Below are 18,063 nucleotides of genomic sequence, written 5' to 3'. Positions count from 1 at the left end.
CAAAAAAAGGCGATTTACTGCAAGTTTATATCCGTCTCTCTCGCACTGCCTTTAGCTGACTGGCGACTATCTTGTTTTCTTAAAGAAATATGCTCGCACTTTTGTTTTTTCTTAACATTTTAATATAGTTGGTATGCAAATATTTTTGCGGACATTACTCTGCACTTCCCATTGTATTGTGCATCTCGGTACGAAACTGAATGACGGAAGCCATTTCATTCTGATCCTTGAACTCAATCATAAGATTCTGCCAGATAGCCTCGAATTTTTCCACAGGAACGAGTCTTCTGAAGATACGTTCGATTTCTTTCTTGGGCCGCAAACGAGAGAAGTCACTTGGCTTAAGGCCCCGTAAAATGGATATATCCGGTGTTACAAGATCCCTTACACACGTTTTATCCTCCCCGAGCTTCTGCTTAATGATAGTCGGATAATTCCTGAGCTCCTTGTTACGATCATCGCAGAGTAAACGATATGTGGTTTCCATGGAACTGGAATGGGAAACATTGCTCATGTTTCCTGTTTTGGGCAGTGGCTCATGGATGGAAAGAAGTCGAAAGAAATCCACGAAATTTACTCGCTCCGTGGCACAACCCTCGTCCACTATCTCGTGAAAGTGGGAAAGCGCAACACGGATTTTTTGAAAATCCAGGCGGATGTGGAATTTTGCTAAAATCTCCATGATCCGCGCCAGTGACAAATAACCCGAGTTATCCTTATCGCTCCTTTCCAGCAAGGTTCTCAGTTCATGCATATGATAGTCAAGAGGCTTTCTCAAATTGTGTCTCTTCTTGTTCAAGTAGGCGATGGCTTCGAATAGTCGGTTGTTTTTCTCGCAGGGCACGGTGCTATTAAGAATCATCTTCACATCGCCGTTGCTGCGCTGAGGAGTTCCGAAAGTTATGTCGGGGACCGCACAAGGATACCTACAGGAGTCTTAAATGATCATTCAGAACGTTTAAAAGCCTTTGAGACAGCTTGGACTTAGATTTTGTGTATCCAAATCTGTTATATTTGTATCCTGGAAAAAAGCTCTGCTCAGTCTCTGACGCCGCACAGCAGAAGAAGATCGAATAACTCGATAATCGTAACACACCAGGTTATATTTAAATTAAATTATCGGGTTTGCTAAACTGTTACATACTTCTTGAATTTCGATCCCAAAGGAGCTTCGGTTCGATTCATAAAGTCTACCTGTGCCTTCCCAATAACCTTCAGATGATTTCCACCTTCCTCAAGACACCGCTTTACTCTTAGTCCGAAGTCACCAACACTATGGGAATCCCCAAACGGTGTTTTGGGATCAAAAGGTTGGGTATATCTGAAGAATACGGATTAATTATACCCATGTAATAGGAATCAAAAAGTGAAGTAAAGTAGTTTGGGGAATTTCATGAACTTACTTGCGATTCACCTGTTCCGAAGGGAAGTAGTGATTGTGGCTGATGATGTACTTATCGTGGAACGCCTCTTACTCCCTGTTCACCTGCTCCACCGACTTGGTCGGCAATACGACCGTATAAAGGGATTCCGAAGGAGCTAGACTCGATGGACTCCCGAAGGTTTGGCTCAGGTTGGTCACGCTGTCCGGCTTGGAGAGAGTCTGCCTGACCTTACCCACGTTGGGCTTCTTGAAGTACATTTCCTCGTAGAACTTCTCCTTGAAGGACACGAAGCGGGACTTCTGCAGCTCGCTGGTCAGCAAATCGCGGATGCTGCTGCTGGGGATTACAGATCCCGCCGGAACACTAGATAATTTTGCCATGTTCTGACCGCATTTCGCTTTCATGAGACTCTCGGCTAATTCTTCTGGATTGCTGATACTTAAGCAAGTCCTGACATCCCCCTCGCCGTTTAATCCAATCGTGGACAAGCCTGCAGTGGGAATAGTCGTGTTCCTGTCTATAAAGTGTCCCTTATTGGCCATGTCTTCTGGTGCTTGTACACGGAGTAGTGTTTAGTGTTTCCTAAGCGTATATACCCCATAAACTTACGAGTACTATTTGTAATCAAAATAAACTGACTTATAAAGCTCGCACATTTTTCCTATAACAGATGTATATACACATGTGTACTTGCAAGCCATTTAAACATATTTAATAGATCCACGTCAATCGCATCCTGAGTTACGTTTAAATAAATAAATAATAGTTTTAATTCGTCTTGCAAATGAGTATGTTTGTTTACGTGTCAAATAATTTATGGCTTACCACTAGGTTAACTTTAGCTAGGTTCCTAGTCTATTTTACATGGTACGAGTACATCATTGCACGTCTCTCTGGCCGCGGAGATGGCATTTGGGTTTTCAGTGCAGGTTGTGGTTCTTGTGGAGGACAAAGTCCCAGGTGTCCTTCCAGCGCAGACTACGCACCTCACTCATACTCATCCGCCGCGCTCCATAACTAAATGGTATGAACTTGGAGAAAATGCTGAGCACGCCCACCAGCCACAGGATGAGCATAAGGCGATACAGACGCACCAAGTGGACTCCGCGGCCGGTGCAAACCCTTCGTAGCAGATAGTCCAGGTGCTCCACGACGAAGCACAAGAGTAGCAACTTAAAGATGAATGCTGGCAAGTAGTTGTGCAGGAACAGCGTGCGGTCCATAAAGAAGTACGGCAGGTAGTGCATAAGATAGCCTACGAAGAAGGTATCGCCGGCGACCAGGAAACGATGCCACTCCTGCTCAGAAATGTCGAAACAAAGTCGCTGCCGTCGCGCAGCATAAAAGGCGAGTAGTGCGGCGTAGACACCTATGCCCGCGGTGGCCGTGTACCAGAGCAGCACGTTTCCCAGCAAATAAATCTGCGCACTGGACTCCGAATCCAACCAGTAGGCGATGCCCTTGTCCATCAGCGGCCACTCGTGCGGCATCGAGCTGTACATGTGGCTTGGCAGAGATTTCGCCTGGAAGAGCATCTTGGATTGCAGCTCCAATAACTTGGCCCAAAACGAGAGGCGTGTCCGCTTCGTGGGTATCATCTCGGCAGTTAACATCTGGCGCTCCCTTTCACGGTGGTCCTCAGCTTAAAAATTATGAGGAAAATTAATATTTTACTTTCCACAAAAGTATCGAACCACTTACTTTGCGTATAGCGGTGCTCCTCCACATTCCAGATGGTGTCCTGGTGTGTTCCCTTTTCGCGATCCGCCACCACCTCGTGCTGGTTGAAGCCCCAATCCGGAAGCTGACGGCCACTGAACTTCAGGGCGGCGCCCGTGGACTCGTGAATGAGCCGGATCTCCGACTTGATGGCGTGCCAACTGTCGCCTTCGGAATCGCGATTCAGGATCTCCACGCGCCACAACAGCTCCCCGGCCATTTTAATCTCGTAGTCTATGTAGCAGCTGACCTCCTGGCATTGCGGCGTCATGGCGGCAGCCACATCGTGGGAGTTGAGAGCCCTGCTGGTGATGCCATGGACCAACTGAATGACGTCACCGTGCCGAATAACATCCGGGTTATCTCCCACCACCAGGTTCTCCTTTGTGGGTCGCTTAACCAGCCACCAGTTGTTCACATCCTTGAAGGAGTAGCAGGTGACCTGCTGCTGGTGGGAGGAGCCCCTCTTGTCCGGATAGCGCACCGGATAAACGGCTGCATGCGAGTGCAGCCAGCAGGTGCGTCCGTGGGTGTTGCGCAGTGTGATCTGGGAGCCGTGTACCACCGCCAGAGGCTGTCCTCGAGTGATCGAAGCCAGCCCACCATCCAGAGAGGCCTGGAACGCACTGGTCATGATGCTGTCGTGAGGTCCAGCCCGGTGCAGCGTCTTGAAGTGGACGTAAAAGACTCCCACATAGACGGCCAAGGGAATCCCAACGAAGATCAGCAGGCGACTTATGGCGTGCATCCACAGTTGGCGATCTGAAAAGGAGGACAATATTTCAGGTTTATGGTCAATTCGTGAGAATATTGTTCTCTAGTATAACTTGTGTGTCTCAAAACTAGTATTGTTTTTTTTCGAATTGCTGAAAATATTTACACCTATTTTTTTTTTATCAAAAATGTAGTTATAGATGCAGTAGATGTTTCAGGGCCACACTACGTATACGCAATTTAACAGGACGTATACGTGACATATTGTGACATATAGTACTCTATGAACATGATTTATGCACGGATCTTAAACAATAACTATAAGTTTAAGTAGAAAATCAAAGCTGAATTAAATGATTATTCTTTATAATAATAATTATTATTCCGTTCACAAAAAATAATGTGTTTTTTTAGTGATATTTTTTCGATAAAAAAACCTATCAAAGTCGATCAAATAATCGATAAAATAATTATTATTATTTACTATATAATAAAGTTCAACAAATAATCATTGAACTGTGATTTATAACAGGTGCGGTTGTTGGATCTATGTTTCAATGAAGTAGAACCATACCAGTCAAGTTCGCGTCGCAGAGCAGCTGCCACAGGTGCCGACATAGCAAATAGAAGGCCAGTCCCAGCGACAGGAATCCTATGTACTTGATGGTTCCGGCGGCGCCCAAAAAGACGGCAGCCGCAGCTCCACTGACCAGCCACTGAAAGCTGCCCAGGCGACACCGTTGGAAGCGGAGCAGACAGGCGATGCCCACCGTGGTGGCCAGCAGCAGCATCGATTCCATGAGCACGAAGCGGGATTGGGTCAGCAGGGAGTTGTCCAGGACCACCAACAGACCGCCCAGGGCCGACGCCCAGCGACTCAGCTTCGCCTCCAGCAGCAGCTTGTATACGGCGGGGGACAGGAGACTTCCGCACATGGCCGGAACGAACCGGAACCAGAAGATGGGCATGTCCGGCGCGTAGGGCTCTCCAATCCGGTTGAACGTGTAGTTGCCGCTGTAGCCAGCCAGGCTGACCAGTCCGGCGATGAGCTGCTTGCCCAGCGGCGGATGTTGATCGAAGAAGAAGATATTGCGCATGTACATCGAGACGTACTTGCCGTAGTGCAGTTCATCGAACCTGTTGCGTAAAAAATTGGGGTTAAGTCTCTTACAAGAAGTTGTTCTTAAAATAGTAGTGCTACTTTTCCTTACTAGGCAAACATTTTTAAAGCAAATTTCTATCCTAAGTAATTCTAATATTTCCTATCCTAGTTCAAAAAAACAAGTTAAGCTTCTAGAAGTCTGGTTTGCTTTCTAAGACGAGTTTTGTGGTAAGAGATATTTACATATTTATTAGAATCTGCATAATAATGAAGTGCATTTCGTTTTAAATGTTTCTGAGAAGAGTTCGGAGTCCAAGATAAAAATCAAATTTATGTAAATTTGGTAAGTGTACTAATGTTTCTTATGTTCATAATTTTATCGCGCTTAGTATATTTACTATTTAGTTTGCAATTCATAAGTAGTTATATTATCTATAGTTCATCATAATTTACGCACCTGGTGTAGATGATAGAACCAACATTAATACACTTGTAAAAAATAATATCAGAAACGTTGCTTTTAAATTTAGCTGTTCCTTCGAAAGGCAAGACCTGTTTCTCTTTTCCGATCCATTGAATTTTGGAATTCGTTACGAATAAATTAGTCGAAGTCACCTTGGAAGAGAAACTTGCTTTGCCTCATTCTCTCAAAACATGTATTTACCTTATATAGAAAAGTCTTATCTATAACTTTAGCTTGATCTGTATCTTTACATATTTTTGTTAACAATGAACTGCTTTTCCCCACGGTGGCTGCCCCCTTCTCCACTTCCCTGTTTGTTATTGTTTTTCTACTCACACGATGTGCGGCGGCGTTGCCAGCTTGTAGAAACGCGTGCCAAAGGCCAGGAAGAAGAGGGTCCAGCTGAAGAGATCGATGCTCAGGCTAACGGTAAATGGCGGCGAATTAGCATTAGCCGTTGCTCTCTGTTCTGCTGCGACGGAGGCGCCAGCTGCGCTGCTCTTGTGCCTCTGCTGCCGCTTGTGGCGGGAGAGCGAGCGAGAGCGAGACGGCGAGGGCGAGGGCGAAGGTGAGAGGGAGCGCGAACGATCGGAGGTAGGCGAGGGGGAGGCTTGCTTTGGCGTCGCTGCTGGCGTGGGCGTCGCAGTCGGCGTTGGCGTCGCCGCCGGCGTCGTGTGCCGGCTGACGCTGCCGCGCAGCGGCGCATTCAAATGGCAGTTGGCGTCGACGCAGCAGTTGAGCATGGTGAGCGCACGAGCCCCGTTACAGCACAGTGGTGAAGGTGGGTTGTGGCCGTTCGCCGCCGTTGTTGTTGCCTTCGAGCTTGTCGAACGGCTGCGAAAGTGAAGTCTTTCGTTCGACTCGCCGCCCAGTTCGCTGGCCGCCCATTGTTGTTGCTGCTGCTTGCTCGCTTTGGCCGTCTTGCGGCGCTGCGTGATTGTGTTGGTGTAGGTGGCAGACATAGCGGTTCCTCGATTTGTTATTGTTTGTGCTCTGCCCCTTCAGCGTGCGGTTTGCTCGTCGCTTTCAGCGGGCATTTCTTCCTCGCATTGTTTTTCGAGGCCCACTTTCACTGACCAATTAGCATTCGCCGGAGGTGAGATAACACGGCGATAATCAAGCTATCGCTTGCTGTAACTTCCTATTTCGCCACGTTCGCCTGCCGACAAAACAAAACCTGTTTGGCACTTTCTACACTCCACTTGTCTCGCTGGTTCTTCCTCTTGCCGCCTGCGCGAGTGATTTGCATTTACATACGAACGACGTCCAGCTGTTGAAGAAAGTTTCGTTGCCGAATTCTTCCCACAGGCACGAACACACACTCGGCGAAGTTGGGTAACCAGGTGTCCCGCTAGGAAGCGCTGGCCAAAATCGCAACCTGCACGGCAAAGATCTCGCGACGCACTGACTGAGTCTGAATGGGCGACTGGAAACGGATCCGCGACGGCTCTCTTTCTTCTGCGCAGCCGCAGCCGCCGCGCTGCCCTCGGCGCACAGTGGGTCGCTTTAGCAACACTACCTGAAAATATTATAGCTTCTTAAGCGGAAGAATTGTAAGTTAAGAATTTCTCAGATTTTAAATTGAAAAATACATTTTTTTAACTTCCCATCTGGATTTTAGAGTTACCAAATATTTTGTAGGCTTTATGATCTACCCTTAAACGCAGGGAACGAAGGAAAATTAACTATTATGTTATCAGTTACTGAAGCTTAGATTGATTAATTTTTTGGGGAATATGTTTCAGCTTTGACTTTCGTTTTTAAAAAGTATAAAGCTCCTGAAGAAGACCCCCTGACGAAATTGTAACAATTGAAGAAAAGCCAACATTAAGGCACAAACATTTGTTAAAAACTTTTACTTTGATTTTTGTGAACCGAAATTCCCGGACTCGAGCCACTGTGCGACTGCGCTGTCTGCGACTGGAATGCGGTTCGGCTGCTGGGGCTCTGTCTCTTTCGTCTTTCTCCGATTGGTTCTTAACCCATTTCCCGTTTTATAAGCAGTGCTCAGTGATGCCTTTACCAAAACAAACAAGCTGAGTTTAAATGTTGTCCGCTATAATTCATAATATTACAAAAAGCAAGATCGCGAAAGTACCGGGAAATTGATATCCTAACTCAAACAGATCTCCATTGGAATAAAATATACTTATATCCGCAATGAACTCTTAGTTCACAGAGAATAGGGCTGACACCAACAAAACTAAATCCATAATCATCTTTAAAATGTGAACACTTTACATTGACATGCACACCAAAATAAATCGTTATAGAAATTGAATTTGTATTTCTAGACTAAAAATACTTAAAATTCCATTCCTTTAGATACTTAAGATTCCATTCTTCCTCTGGTAAACTTGTATAACAACCGGGCTTAAATCGTAACTGTCTTCATTATGTATCTACATTGCTTATTTCGAAACTATAAAATACACAACAAAAGTATCTAGCTTTTTTGACGGATAAAAATCCGAATCTGCAGCACTGGATGTGCATGCAAAAAGATCTCTCCCGGCCGCGTTCTCCAGTCTGGTCTTTCTTCTCTCTACCTTGAATGTCGCCAAACGGATTCTGCAAAAACAAAGCACCACAGCAGCACAATTAAACACCATTTATTGGCGATGTAAAAAGAAGTTGTTTGGTATTTAGCAGCTAAGTAGGAATATACATACACACGTACAAAAGTATCTTGTACTTACGGGTACCGTATAAAGCACGCGTCACAGGTGGAGAGGTGGGAACCTGTTCTCTCTTGGTTTACGACCTATTCTGCAGACGATGGACCAAAGACGGGAGTTCTCCCATGACCCATTGACCTTATTCCTCGCTTCATTGCAGTAAGTCTAGGTGTTACCGAATTTAAACTATTGTTTTGCATCGAACTTATGACATCAGTTGTTGTTTAAATTCTTTGGGTTGGTAAGCTGTTTTAAACTGGTTTCGCATAACAATTCAATTCACAGAAGTTGGAGCGTTTTCTTCCCACATTGTATCCCAAAACTATTGTGAATCGATTCAAAATCTTTTACGTAGACGTATAATATTTGTTTATCTTAGGGTTTTATGAAAAGTGTGGTTCCATAAATTAAATTTCTATTAAAGTAAAAACAACTTTATTATATGTAGGTATAATTAAGAAATAAATAAAAATAAATAAATGTGAAATGTATTCACAAGTACTTGCTTAATTCTTACAATATCTATCTATTTTTACCGTGCTGTGTTTGTCACTTTTGTTTCCAGTGATATATTTAGAGAGTGCGTATATAAATATAAGCAGCTGAAACAAAGCAGCGTCAATATGATTTCAGGTAAATTGAAGTCCGCAAAATATCTTTAAAGTTTGCACAGTTGTTTTGTAGTATGCTACGTTTTTTGCTGATTTGTATTTGAATAGCCTGGTTTTCAAGATTAGCCAGTAATGTGGATCAGATTGTGTTATGCGTAAGGTTCTCACGCCAACGCGGATAGACCGCCAGATGTTTGCTTTCCTGGCTCACAAAATAGGTATAAAAGTGTGTAGGTCCAGCCAGAACAGCATCAGTTGATCGCTTCCAACTATCATTCATCAGTATGAAGAACTCCTGTGCGCTCCTCTTCTTGGCCATCCTGGGATGCTGCCTGGTGAGCCTGTCGAGTGCCGCCACAACCTCAAACAGCACCTCGACGGAAGCCACCACAACCACAACCACCACTACCACTACGGCGTCGTCCTCGGACACCACCACTACCGAGTCATCTGACACCACCAAAAAGAAGCACGTGACCCACTACAAGCGCAAGACCCACCGCCCCAAGAAGGTCAGGAAGATCCACCACAAGAGGGAGAGCAGCGATTAAACGCCCAAAATCCCCTTCAATTCGTTTCCAGTTGCATTGAATTTTGACTTCCTTAATTTTTCCCATAAATATTTTAGTTTTATAATTATAGCTATTATCCCTAATGCAAACAAAAATTCATAAATATAACTTAAGAGTCAAGATTATCGGTCATGACAAATCTAACACAATTATTTGCAGGAATAGTTATGGAATCTTTTGGTTTCTCATACATTTAAATTTTTTTAGTTAATGAGATAACAAATTATTTGCCTCTCCGAAAATTGGCGATTGCTCTGAAAAAACAATTACAGTAATAACATCTAAAACTCCAAGTATTCCGATTTTTGCAAGTTTTCCTTCCTAAATTGTTTTCATATGCAAAACTTCATAATTATTCTGTTAATTTATTAGCACGCTTTGTGAATTGTTAATGCAATCAAAGAAGGAAACATTTTAGGATTCTTAATAAAATGTATAAATTGCATTCTTTATAAAAGAAAATAAATAAATAAAAAATATTTTTTTTGTGAATTGGGGTGAACATATTTCTTAAATGTTAATGTAATTTGATCTACTAAAGAAATAATAATACCCTAAATGCCAATCTGTAGAAGGGCATCTAAGCCATTTATTAGCGTGTAGATCAAATAAACTCTCGAAGACATCTTTAACCAAAGACATTTATGTTGTAATTTATTAAAAACCACTATTTTTTTAACACCACACGTTAGGATCAAGAACTACATGTCAAAACTCGGACCATTCATACAAAACTGTTTAGCAAATAGGGGTGTGGAGGCCAGGTGGCGAGTACAACAGCGGAAATACCCGATGTGCTGCACGCATATCTCCATCTCCTTCGCACTCCCTTTATCTCAGGACACCCTTTATGGTGCACAGTGTATATATTAAGTTATAATATCTGTACGCTTATTCTTCCTACTTACTTTGAGTAACTTAACGTTAATGTAGAAAGTATAAGATGCCCATACTCCAAACAGCATCAAAGTATCCTCCACAAGAAAAAGTGCAGTGGCTCCGTGGCTCTACAAAGCCACCGATCTGACTTCATTTGCTTGAGCTCCAACTAGTTTAATTCGTCTTCTGATATGGTTTTATTCTTAATAACAATAATCAATAAATAAATAATTCTAAATAAAATTGATGTTTGCCCAAGGTTTTTTGGTTTTTCGAAATTTGTTTGTCTACTCCGGTTTTTATCTATCTCAATTATATGGAAAAAAAAACTTAAACCATTTTAATAATTTGTTTAGGTTGTAACCTTTTTATTGGGTAATAAAGTAGAATTATCAAAGACGCTTTATTTTAAGACCTATCCACCTTACATACCCATTTCTACAATTGACATTGAGTTATGCAAACTGCTTTATAATACATTTTGATTAATTTGTCGATTATGGAAGTCGCTTGTGATATAAAATATAACTTTTTTTTTTAAACTACCAAAGGGATTCCGGGAGGATGAAAATAATTCGTTACGCAATAAAGGGTTCTTTTCCGAACCTATATAGTATTGTATTCTTGATCATCTTCACTGTCTGTGTGTTTAAATATCGTTTTCGAGCTCGTTGTAAAAACTATCGATTTGAGCATGAAGATCAAGTTTGAAAACTGTCCCAAACGGACGACCTATATTTTACTGCTCCCATTGGTACGACTTTTTTTTAACATTTATCTTGTCACGTTTGTTCCCAGTAAGATAATATAAAACGAAGCAGCTTCAATATTGGAATCATATTCATATATATATTCATATATATATTTTTTGCATTAGGGATAATAGCTATAATTATAAAACTAAAATATTTATGGGAAAAATTAAGGAAGTCAGAATTCAATGCAACTGGAAACGAATTGAAGGGCATTTTGGGTGTTTAATCGCTGCTCTCCCTCTTGTGGTGGATCTTCCTGACCTTCTTGGGGCGGTGGGTTTTGCGCTTGTAGTGGGTCACGTGCTTCTTTTTGCCGGAGGACGAGGAGGAGGTGGTAGTAGTGGTGGAGTTCGATGACTCGGTAGTGGTGGTGTCCGAGGACGATGCCGTAGTGGTAGTAGTGGTGGTGGTGGCATCCGTCGTGGTGCTGGTGGTTGTGCCTGTGGCGGCACTCGACAGGCTCACCAGGCAGCATCCCACGATGGCCAGAAGGAGCAGCGCACAGGAGTACTTCATGTTGATTAATGGAAGTTGGAGTGATCAACTGATGCTGTTCTGCCTCGAACCTCTCACTTTTTATACCACTGAATGCACGAGTAAAACTGGGTTTATCCGCATAAGCGTGAGAACCTTACGCATAGTGCCAGCTGATCTACATCTTTGAGCCTATCTCACAAGGCTAAGCAAACAGTAATTTGCCAAGAACTATGCCTACCACAAAACAGTTGCTTAAACATTAAAAACTGGGGAATACTCTTCGAGGGTTATGACGTAGGTTCTTTACAATGCCAAAATAACTGGTGGAAACAAGAAAAGTAAAGTAGGCCTGTTGCTTTGACCTAAAAAAATTAAGCGAAAAAATAATACAAAATTGGACCACTTTAATGGCAAAGTAAGGCTTTGATGTATTTAAAAAAAATACAAAAATTGTGTTCTTGTTTTCCAAAGATACAAATGTATATATTTTTATATCTTACAATAGTTTTAGACGTTGGAGGACCTTTAACATCAGTCGCAACTCTCCTTCATTTCGCATTGTTCTCTGGCTCTACACAAACTTTGCTCAAGTCTCCCCTGTTATTAACAGGATGCTGTGATGTAAACCCACAGGAATAGACCAACGAAAAGGGAGACAGAGCCAGCACCAGTGAGCACGGACACCAATATATACGTATAGAGAGAGAGCACGGACATTTTGGGGAGGGAGTGCGAGTTCAGCAGAAAGCGGATGAGAACGGGTGGTTCGGTGGGCTGGTGTGGTGGTGTGATGGCCGGGGAATGTCTGCTCCACCACTGCAACTTGGAGCTTGGAGGGCAGGACACACGCCCAGGACCCCAGACCTCCCCCAAAGAGCCGCCGCAGAGGTGAGGGTCGTGCCTACAGGAAGGTCCTTGCAACTGCAACAATAAACGGGGCTGAGATGCGGCAAGGCTGCTCTGCTGGCGGCGGATTGGTTGCCGGGCTTAGCGGTGTGGCTGTGAGTCCTGTGCCCCACCATCACCACCTACCGCCCCCCACCCACGCCCACTCCCGCCGTTCGCCTCGCGGCCTGCACAAGTGCAAGGATATTGTCGCCACCGCCTGCTCCGGCACTCAGAAAAAAGAGTTAGCCTGAATTCCAATTAAAAAGTAAGTCATATCTGGCACATTTAGTTCTTTTTGGTTTAAGTCCGAAAGTTTCTTTATGAATACGTAAAAGAAATGAAATAGTAGAATGAATTAAAACAGGGTATTTATAATAATATAAGAGTATAATATGAAATCTATATTAAATGATGTACTCGTACTGTATAAATGGAGTTTACTTCTCCGGGGTGGGTACTGATCAAATATTGCTCATGTAAGCAGGTTGAGAAGGTACATTTTCAAGGATTGACTATCTGAATAAAAACCATTTTAATATTTGTTAAAATTCGTAATCAAATTGATAAAGATTAAAATATTTTTCATTTCAAGAATAAACTAGGGATTAGGCAACTACTATTACTCCGTAGTGACCCAAACTGGCATCTTATTTTTCGCAGTGCTCTGCTGTCCCTGCTTCCTGCTCCTACTGCTCCTCCTGCCGCTCCCGTTTCGGTTTCTGTGCCTGCATCGTTGCAGCGTCGCTGTTGCTGTTGTGTCTCGTTTTCGCAGGATGGATGGGTGGCTATGGATGTGGATGTGGATGTGGCTACGGATGCGAATGGGCGGGTGGATGCGGATGTGGATGTGGATGTGGGGGACTGCAGTGGTTTGGTGTGCTGCCTGCCGTGTGCCACTTTGGCCATGTTCGTGGCCGTGGCCGTGGCCTCGACTCATGCGCTCGTTCTCGTTTCCCTGCAGCTTCACAACTCGACTCCGGCCCAGCCAAGGCCAAGCCGGCAGAACAGAGCAGAGCAGAGGACGTCGTCGCCGGCGATAATGTGGTACAATGACATTGCCATTGAACTAGGTCGAGGACGTGGACGTGTTCCCTTTTGGCCACCGCCACCGCCACCGCCACCTCCGCCGCCGCCGCCTGTTTGGTTAATGTCTGCCTCCGTCTTCGTGGCCTGTTTCTCGTGGGCTGTGGTGGTGGCCCCACCGAGTCCCCCAACCACCGGAGCCCCATATCTTGCGGCGAAATGCGGATTGTGGCGATGCAGATGCTATTCTGACTTTTTATTTCGCGGCGTACAGGCTTATGGGTGACTAACGGGGGACTTTTGAGGACTGTCATTCAAGCCACTTTAGTAAATACCTCTTCAATTAGTGGTAATAAAATCAGAATGTAATCAAGTTGAATATTTACTAAAACTAAGTGTATTTCATTGAAATGAGTATCTTATGAAAATGTATCTTGTTATAAATGAAGCATGAAATATACCTAGTTATTGTAAAAACGAATTGCAAGCCACTTTCGGTTGACTAAGGTAAGTTAAACAGTAAACTTTTGGCAAAACATGTATTTACTTTTTATTGAATTCGATTTTCGCTTCTTCCTAATTTTCCCTTTCTTACGCAATCAGAATTTGATTCGCCTTCTAATTATTTATGGCTCTATTTAAACCTTTTAAAGTGAATAAAATGTGACTTGAAATCGAATTCTAAGCCAACGATTTCACTCGCAAGCCTCCTAGATACAAGTAATTGCTTAGAACTCAATTGAATATTGGCTAATTGTTCCTAATTAATAGTATTACTACTACCACATTGATATTCTATGAAATATACATTTTATCGGCGATTGGGAGTGGACTTCACATTGAGCTACCATATTTAATCAAAAGTGTGATGCCCTTCTGAGGACTGCAGACCGAGAAAACGACTTCCTAATCAGTTTTTTGATTCCTTTGAGGAACTCCATTCAGCATCTTGCTCGTGCGGAAAGATTCGGCACCTAATGACGTTGGGGGCAATGTCCGAGTATTGAGGGAGATTAATGGAATTCTGGCAAAAAGGAAGCCGACAAAGATGGCTGGCAATCAATTAAAATGCATAGACTGCAGTCGGCCTAATGAAAGCTTTTTCTTCGATGTCCAGACAGTTTCATCTACTGTCCGTTCCAGGGAATTGGCAGTCTGGGGGTGGGACTTTATGGATGTGTCTGCGCTTTGTCTAAGTTCTTGTTTTTGGGCCGGCGCGCCGGCTTGGGGACGAGTTTTATTTATTTTAATTTAAATGAAATTTATTTTATGCACATACGTACGCTCACAGAGGCTGTTTTTTTGAGCGGCTAGTCAAAAGCTAAGGGTTGATTTTGTGCATTTATATATGCACATGGATTATGCACCCACACACGCTCGCCTCGAACGTTTTCAGTTATGTGTAAAGGGGGTGGACCTTAAAAGGCCAAGTTAGAAAGTTATCGACCAGTTGTTCTACAAAAATTACGTATACGTATGCTTTTAGTTTTTAATGTATATTTAATTAATGTCTATTATTGAAATGTTCCCAAATGCAATTTATGAGCTGCCTTACTTATTAAAATCGATAAATACTAAACACGTAGGCTTGGATTGGGCACCACTACGTATGAGTAATATTATTTGAAGTTAGATTCAATTTTTTAATAACCATATTTAAATAAAATATATGTACTTATACTTTAATTAAAGAAACAGAATGGTTAATGTGCTGACTTTAGATTCGATATAGATAAAGTGCCGCCTAAAATTTTACGCACAATATAGGTCCACTCTAGTCCGCATATTCCATATAGAAAATGCAACTAAAATGTTTCACATGCAGTTTGTTTTTGCTGTTTTATGGCCAGTGTCTGGCCTGTCGCACCACCCCCCGCCCGCCTCTGGCACCCACCAACCCCTCAGCCGCCCACTGGGCCATGTGGCAGACGGGCGATTGCAGTTGCAGTTGTTGCAACAACATTTGTTGTTGCTGCCGCCTGCCTGCAGTCTGGCAAAATTTTTGCCATTTGATTGCATTTTGTTGGGCGGCGTTTTTGTGTAGAGCAGAGTTTGTTGCACTTCACCATGAAGTTAGGTGATGCAAGCGCACAGATACACACACACCCACACACGAGCGCACGATGCAGAAAAACGCACTCACACAGACGCACACAAACGGCATAGGCCTTAGGATACTACAAAACTTCTACATACGCATTTGTCTAGACATACAAACAGACGCATTTGTGCGGCGATGTGCGTTTATGTAAAAGTGTTTTTTATTATATAAATCTCTATACATATTTTATAGTACGTATACATAAAATTCCATTTTTTAGTTTGATTTTGCTTGCTGTCGTCTGCTAAAAATAATAACAAAATGGCCGTTCAGTCGGTACAGTTGTGTGCAAAACGCCTCCTAGTGCATGCAGTTTCCTGTGCATGCATGCGTTGCATACTTTCGGGCCCTGCACAAGTAACACACATTTTGGGGCACAAGAAGGGAAGGCACTTGGTGTTACCCCTTTATGAGAAGGTCCCCCAAGGGTAAATCGGTACCACAGGGATCCCCAAGGGCATCGCTCCTTGCCCAAGCTACAGTCAAAGTCCGACAACAGTCAAAGTTATCCAACTAACGCTGTGTCCTTTGGCATAACGGGAGTTGGAAACATTTCTTTTTATTTTAAATACATTATATATTTTAGGGGTAAGAATTACAACCTAAGAATTAAGAATGGAAATGAAAATTAAATAACTATTTTTATCTTTACCGTATATATGTATAGATTTCAAATTACTTTTAACGGTGTCTAAAAGTATGCTTCAGTATGCAATATAACTTCTAGCCAATATGAAAAATCCCTTATAAAAATATGAAGATAATTCAAGTTTAACGAATATCTTTAGAACTATAACTATTCCCACTCAATTCAATGTCTTTTTAGAGCGCTCTTTCGTTTTAGAATAGTTATAGTCAGAGAACTGGGACTGTGGCCAGCCTACAAGCCATCCATCTGTGCTGCACCGAGAATTGTGGGTGCTTTTTTACGCGTGGCGCACACAGTCGCCCCACAGCGGGGCATGCAGCAAGTGGCAGAGGACCACCGGGCGTGTGGGCTCTCCTCAGAAGGCCTCCTCCGGCCACGCTGCCACTCCGCACATGCGGCCGACTGCCGACTGGTTTGTTTAGAATTTTAGATTTTAGCGCGTTTTAGAATTTTATGAATGAATTTTTGGCGCTCGGCAGAGCTCCGCCTGCCGGGTGGTGCCACCCTCTTTCACACCCACGCAAATGGTTAGAGCACTCCGATTCGTTTGGCTCGATTCACTTTTAGTTTTTGGTTAGTTTTCGGTTCCCCATTTATTTTTGGGGGGTGACGTTGTGACCTTGCCGGGGAGTTCCGGTGTTGTTTAGATTTAGTTTCTATTGGGCTGCACTTCAGCTGGTTCCTTTTTGCATTTGGCACAAATCTGTGCATATACACGTGTGGGCCCTTAGACAAAAGTCGGTCCTGTGCCCTTTTTTCTTGCATAAGGGTATCGATTTTGTGGTAAGCGTAGAGGTTTCGCCACTTAAATTGACAATACAATGAAAGTTGAATCTAGTAGGCAACGAAGTTATGCAATAATAACAGATCCTCAATAAATACTTTATTATACATGTGGTAAACAATTTGTACAAGAAAACTGCATTTGAAATTAGAAATACCTTGTAAGTACCAATCAATAAATTAAAAATAACAAAATACATTTTAAAATTCAAAAATAAGGTTAATGATGAGGCAAGGTACAAAACAATTATCAAAACTTAAATGCAATTAATACTACATAAATGCTTAAATACAAAGTGAATAATAATCAGCTTAATTGAAACCACCATTTAACTTGTTCATGAAATACCTCTGCAGAAATTAAAAAAAAAATGCTTTGTATTTCTTGAAACCGTGCCTTCAAGTAGTTTTATTAAAACATAAATGTTTTAAACTATTAAAGTTGATCTGTTAATATCATAGGTTTGGGAGTGACAAATAAACATTGTATTATCAAATTCAGTCGAAATAAATCCGCGTATAAATACAAGCTCTATCCGTTATCTGTTGGAACTAAATAAAATAAATATATACGATTTGGTTACTTTAAAAAATATTAATAAATAGTTGAATTGGATGGGATTACACAACTCTTCTTCCAAAAGCACTTTGCTTAGTTTCGAGGAATATGAATAGTTCAAGACAATTTCAAAAAGGTTTTATAATCGAAGGAGCTAGAGCTTAAACCATTGCTAGAGCAACGAGTTCTGAATTTAAAATCTACTCCTCCTTATATTTCATTTCTTGGTTGCTTTATATCATCAAACCATTAAAACCAAAATGGTATAGGTTTTAATGGTTGTATGGAATAAAGCATTATGTACATATGCAAGTAATGGAAGGAGGACAAGCAGCCTCCATGCAGCTCCTTAAGAAAAATAAATAAGTTTGCGAATTTAATTGCTTGCACATACGTGGATATGTACAGGAGTTTATGTATACATATACCATCCTCACTAAAATTCAACACATCCCATACCCACCAGCAACTCGAATCAAACGAAATGATTTGTGCACCGCCCTTTAAGCTAAACAAAGAGTGCTTTTTATGCACAGCCATATAAATCACGAAGTACATAAGAGCACTTATGTAAGTTCGTATGTACTGCAGTACTTTAATAGGTTTTGTTAGATCTGATGCAGGCAAAAATGCCTATTAAAAGTGCGTTTGAAAAAACTGTTGCATACCTTACGGCGCGCGCTCAAATTAACTAACGGGACATTG

At 42.4% G+C, this 18,063-nt stretch overlaps 4 protein-coding genes across 4 annotated transcripts; 1 reads left to right on the top strand and 3 right to left on the bottom strand.

Annotated features, from left to right (window-relative positions):
* Nucleotides 1-99: 99 nt before the first annotated feature.
* LOC108030666 (EF-hand domain-containing family member B) lies at nucleotides 100-2,056 on the bottom strand. The gene is given in 3 exon segments (XM_050886842.1): nucleotides 100-926; nucleotides 1,145-1,321; nucleotides 1,404-2,056. Coding segments are annotated over 3 exon segments (1,473 nt in total). The 5' UTR covers nucleotides 1,928-2,056; the 3' UTR covers nucleotides 100-154.
* A 70-nt stretch (nucleotides 2,057-2,126) lies between these two features.
* Nucleotides 2,127-6,857, bottom strand: LOC108030665 (protein O-mannosyltransferase 1). The gene is made up of 4 exons (XM_017103691.3): nucleotides 5,720-6,857; nucleotides 4,393-4,955; nucleotides 3,087-3,866; nucleotides 2,127-3,027 (listed from the first exon to the last, which is right to left on the bottom strand). Exons 1-4 carry the CDS (start codon nucleotides 6,343-6,345, stop codon nucleotides 2,306-2,308), a joined length of 2,691 nt encoding a protein of 896 aa, XP_016959180.2. The 5' UTR covers nucleotides 6,346-6,857; the 3' UTR covers nucleotides 2,127-2,305.
* Nucleotides 6,858-8,798: 1,941 nt separating this feature from the next.
* On the top strand, nucleotides 8,799-9,223 carry LOC108030544 (protein new-glue 1-like). The gene is made up of 2 exons (XM_017103437.3): nucleotides 8,799-8,890; nucleotides 8,956-9,223. The coding sequence occupies exon 2, from the start codon at nucleotides 8,957-8,959 to the stop codon at nucleotides 9,221-9,223; it is 267 nt and encodes an 88-aa protein (XP_016958926.2). The 5' UTR covers nucleotides 8,799-8,890; nucleotide 8,956.
* A 1,877-nt stretch (nucleotides 9,224-11,100) lies between these two features.
* LOC108030495 (protein new-glue 1-like) lies at nucleotides 11,101-11,394 on the bottom strand. Its single transcript, XM_017103385.2, has one exon. It carries the CDS (start codon nucleotides 11,392-11,394, stop codon nucleotides 11,101-11,103), a length of 294 nt encoding a protein of 97 aa, XP_016958874.1.
* Nucleotides 11,395-18,063: the final 6,669 nt, after the last annotated feature.

Source organism: Drosophila biarmipes, chromosome 3L (assembly GCF_025231255.1).
Source record: "Drosophila biarmipes strain raj3 chromosome 3L, RU_DBia_V1.1, whole genome shotgun sequence".
Classification (NCBI taxonomy): Eukaryota; Metazoa; Arthropoda; class Insecta; order Diptera; family Drosophilidae; genus Drosophila; species Drosophila biarmipes.
Note: the sequence above shows the minus strand (reverse complement) of the source record. Positions and strands in the feature narration are given on the sequence as shown.

Bases quoted from the DNA above. Each gene is read 5' to 3' on its own strand.
- LOC108030665 (XM_017103691.3), bottom strand. From the start codon at position 6,345: ATGTCTGCCACCTACACCAACACAATCACGCAGCGCCGCAAGACGGCC. The intron at 3,867-4,392 runs GTATGGTTCTAC...CCTCCTTTTCAG, and splicing joins CTGCGACGCGAACTTGACTG to ATCGCCAACTGTGGATGCAC. The intron at 3,028-3,086 runs GTAAGTGGTTCG...ATAATTTTTAAG, and splicing joins GGAGCACCGCTATACGCAAA to CTGAGGACCACCGTGAAAGG.
- LOC108030544 (XM_017103437.3), top strand. From the start codon at position 8,957: ATGAAGAACTCCTGTGCGCTCCTCTTCTTGGCCATCCTGGGATGCTGC.
- LOC108030495 (XM_017103385.2), bottom strand. From the start codon at position 11,394: ATGAAGTACTCCTGTGCGCTGCTCCTTCTGGCCATCGTGGGATGCTGC.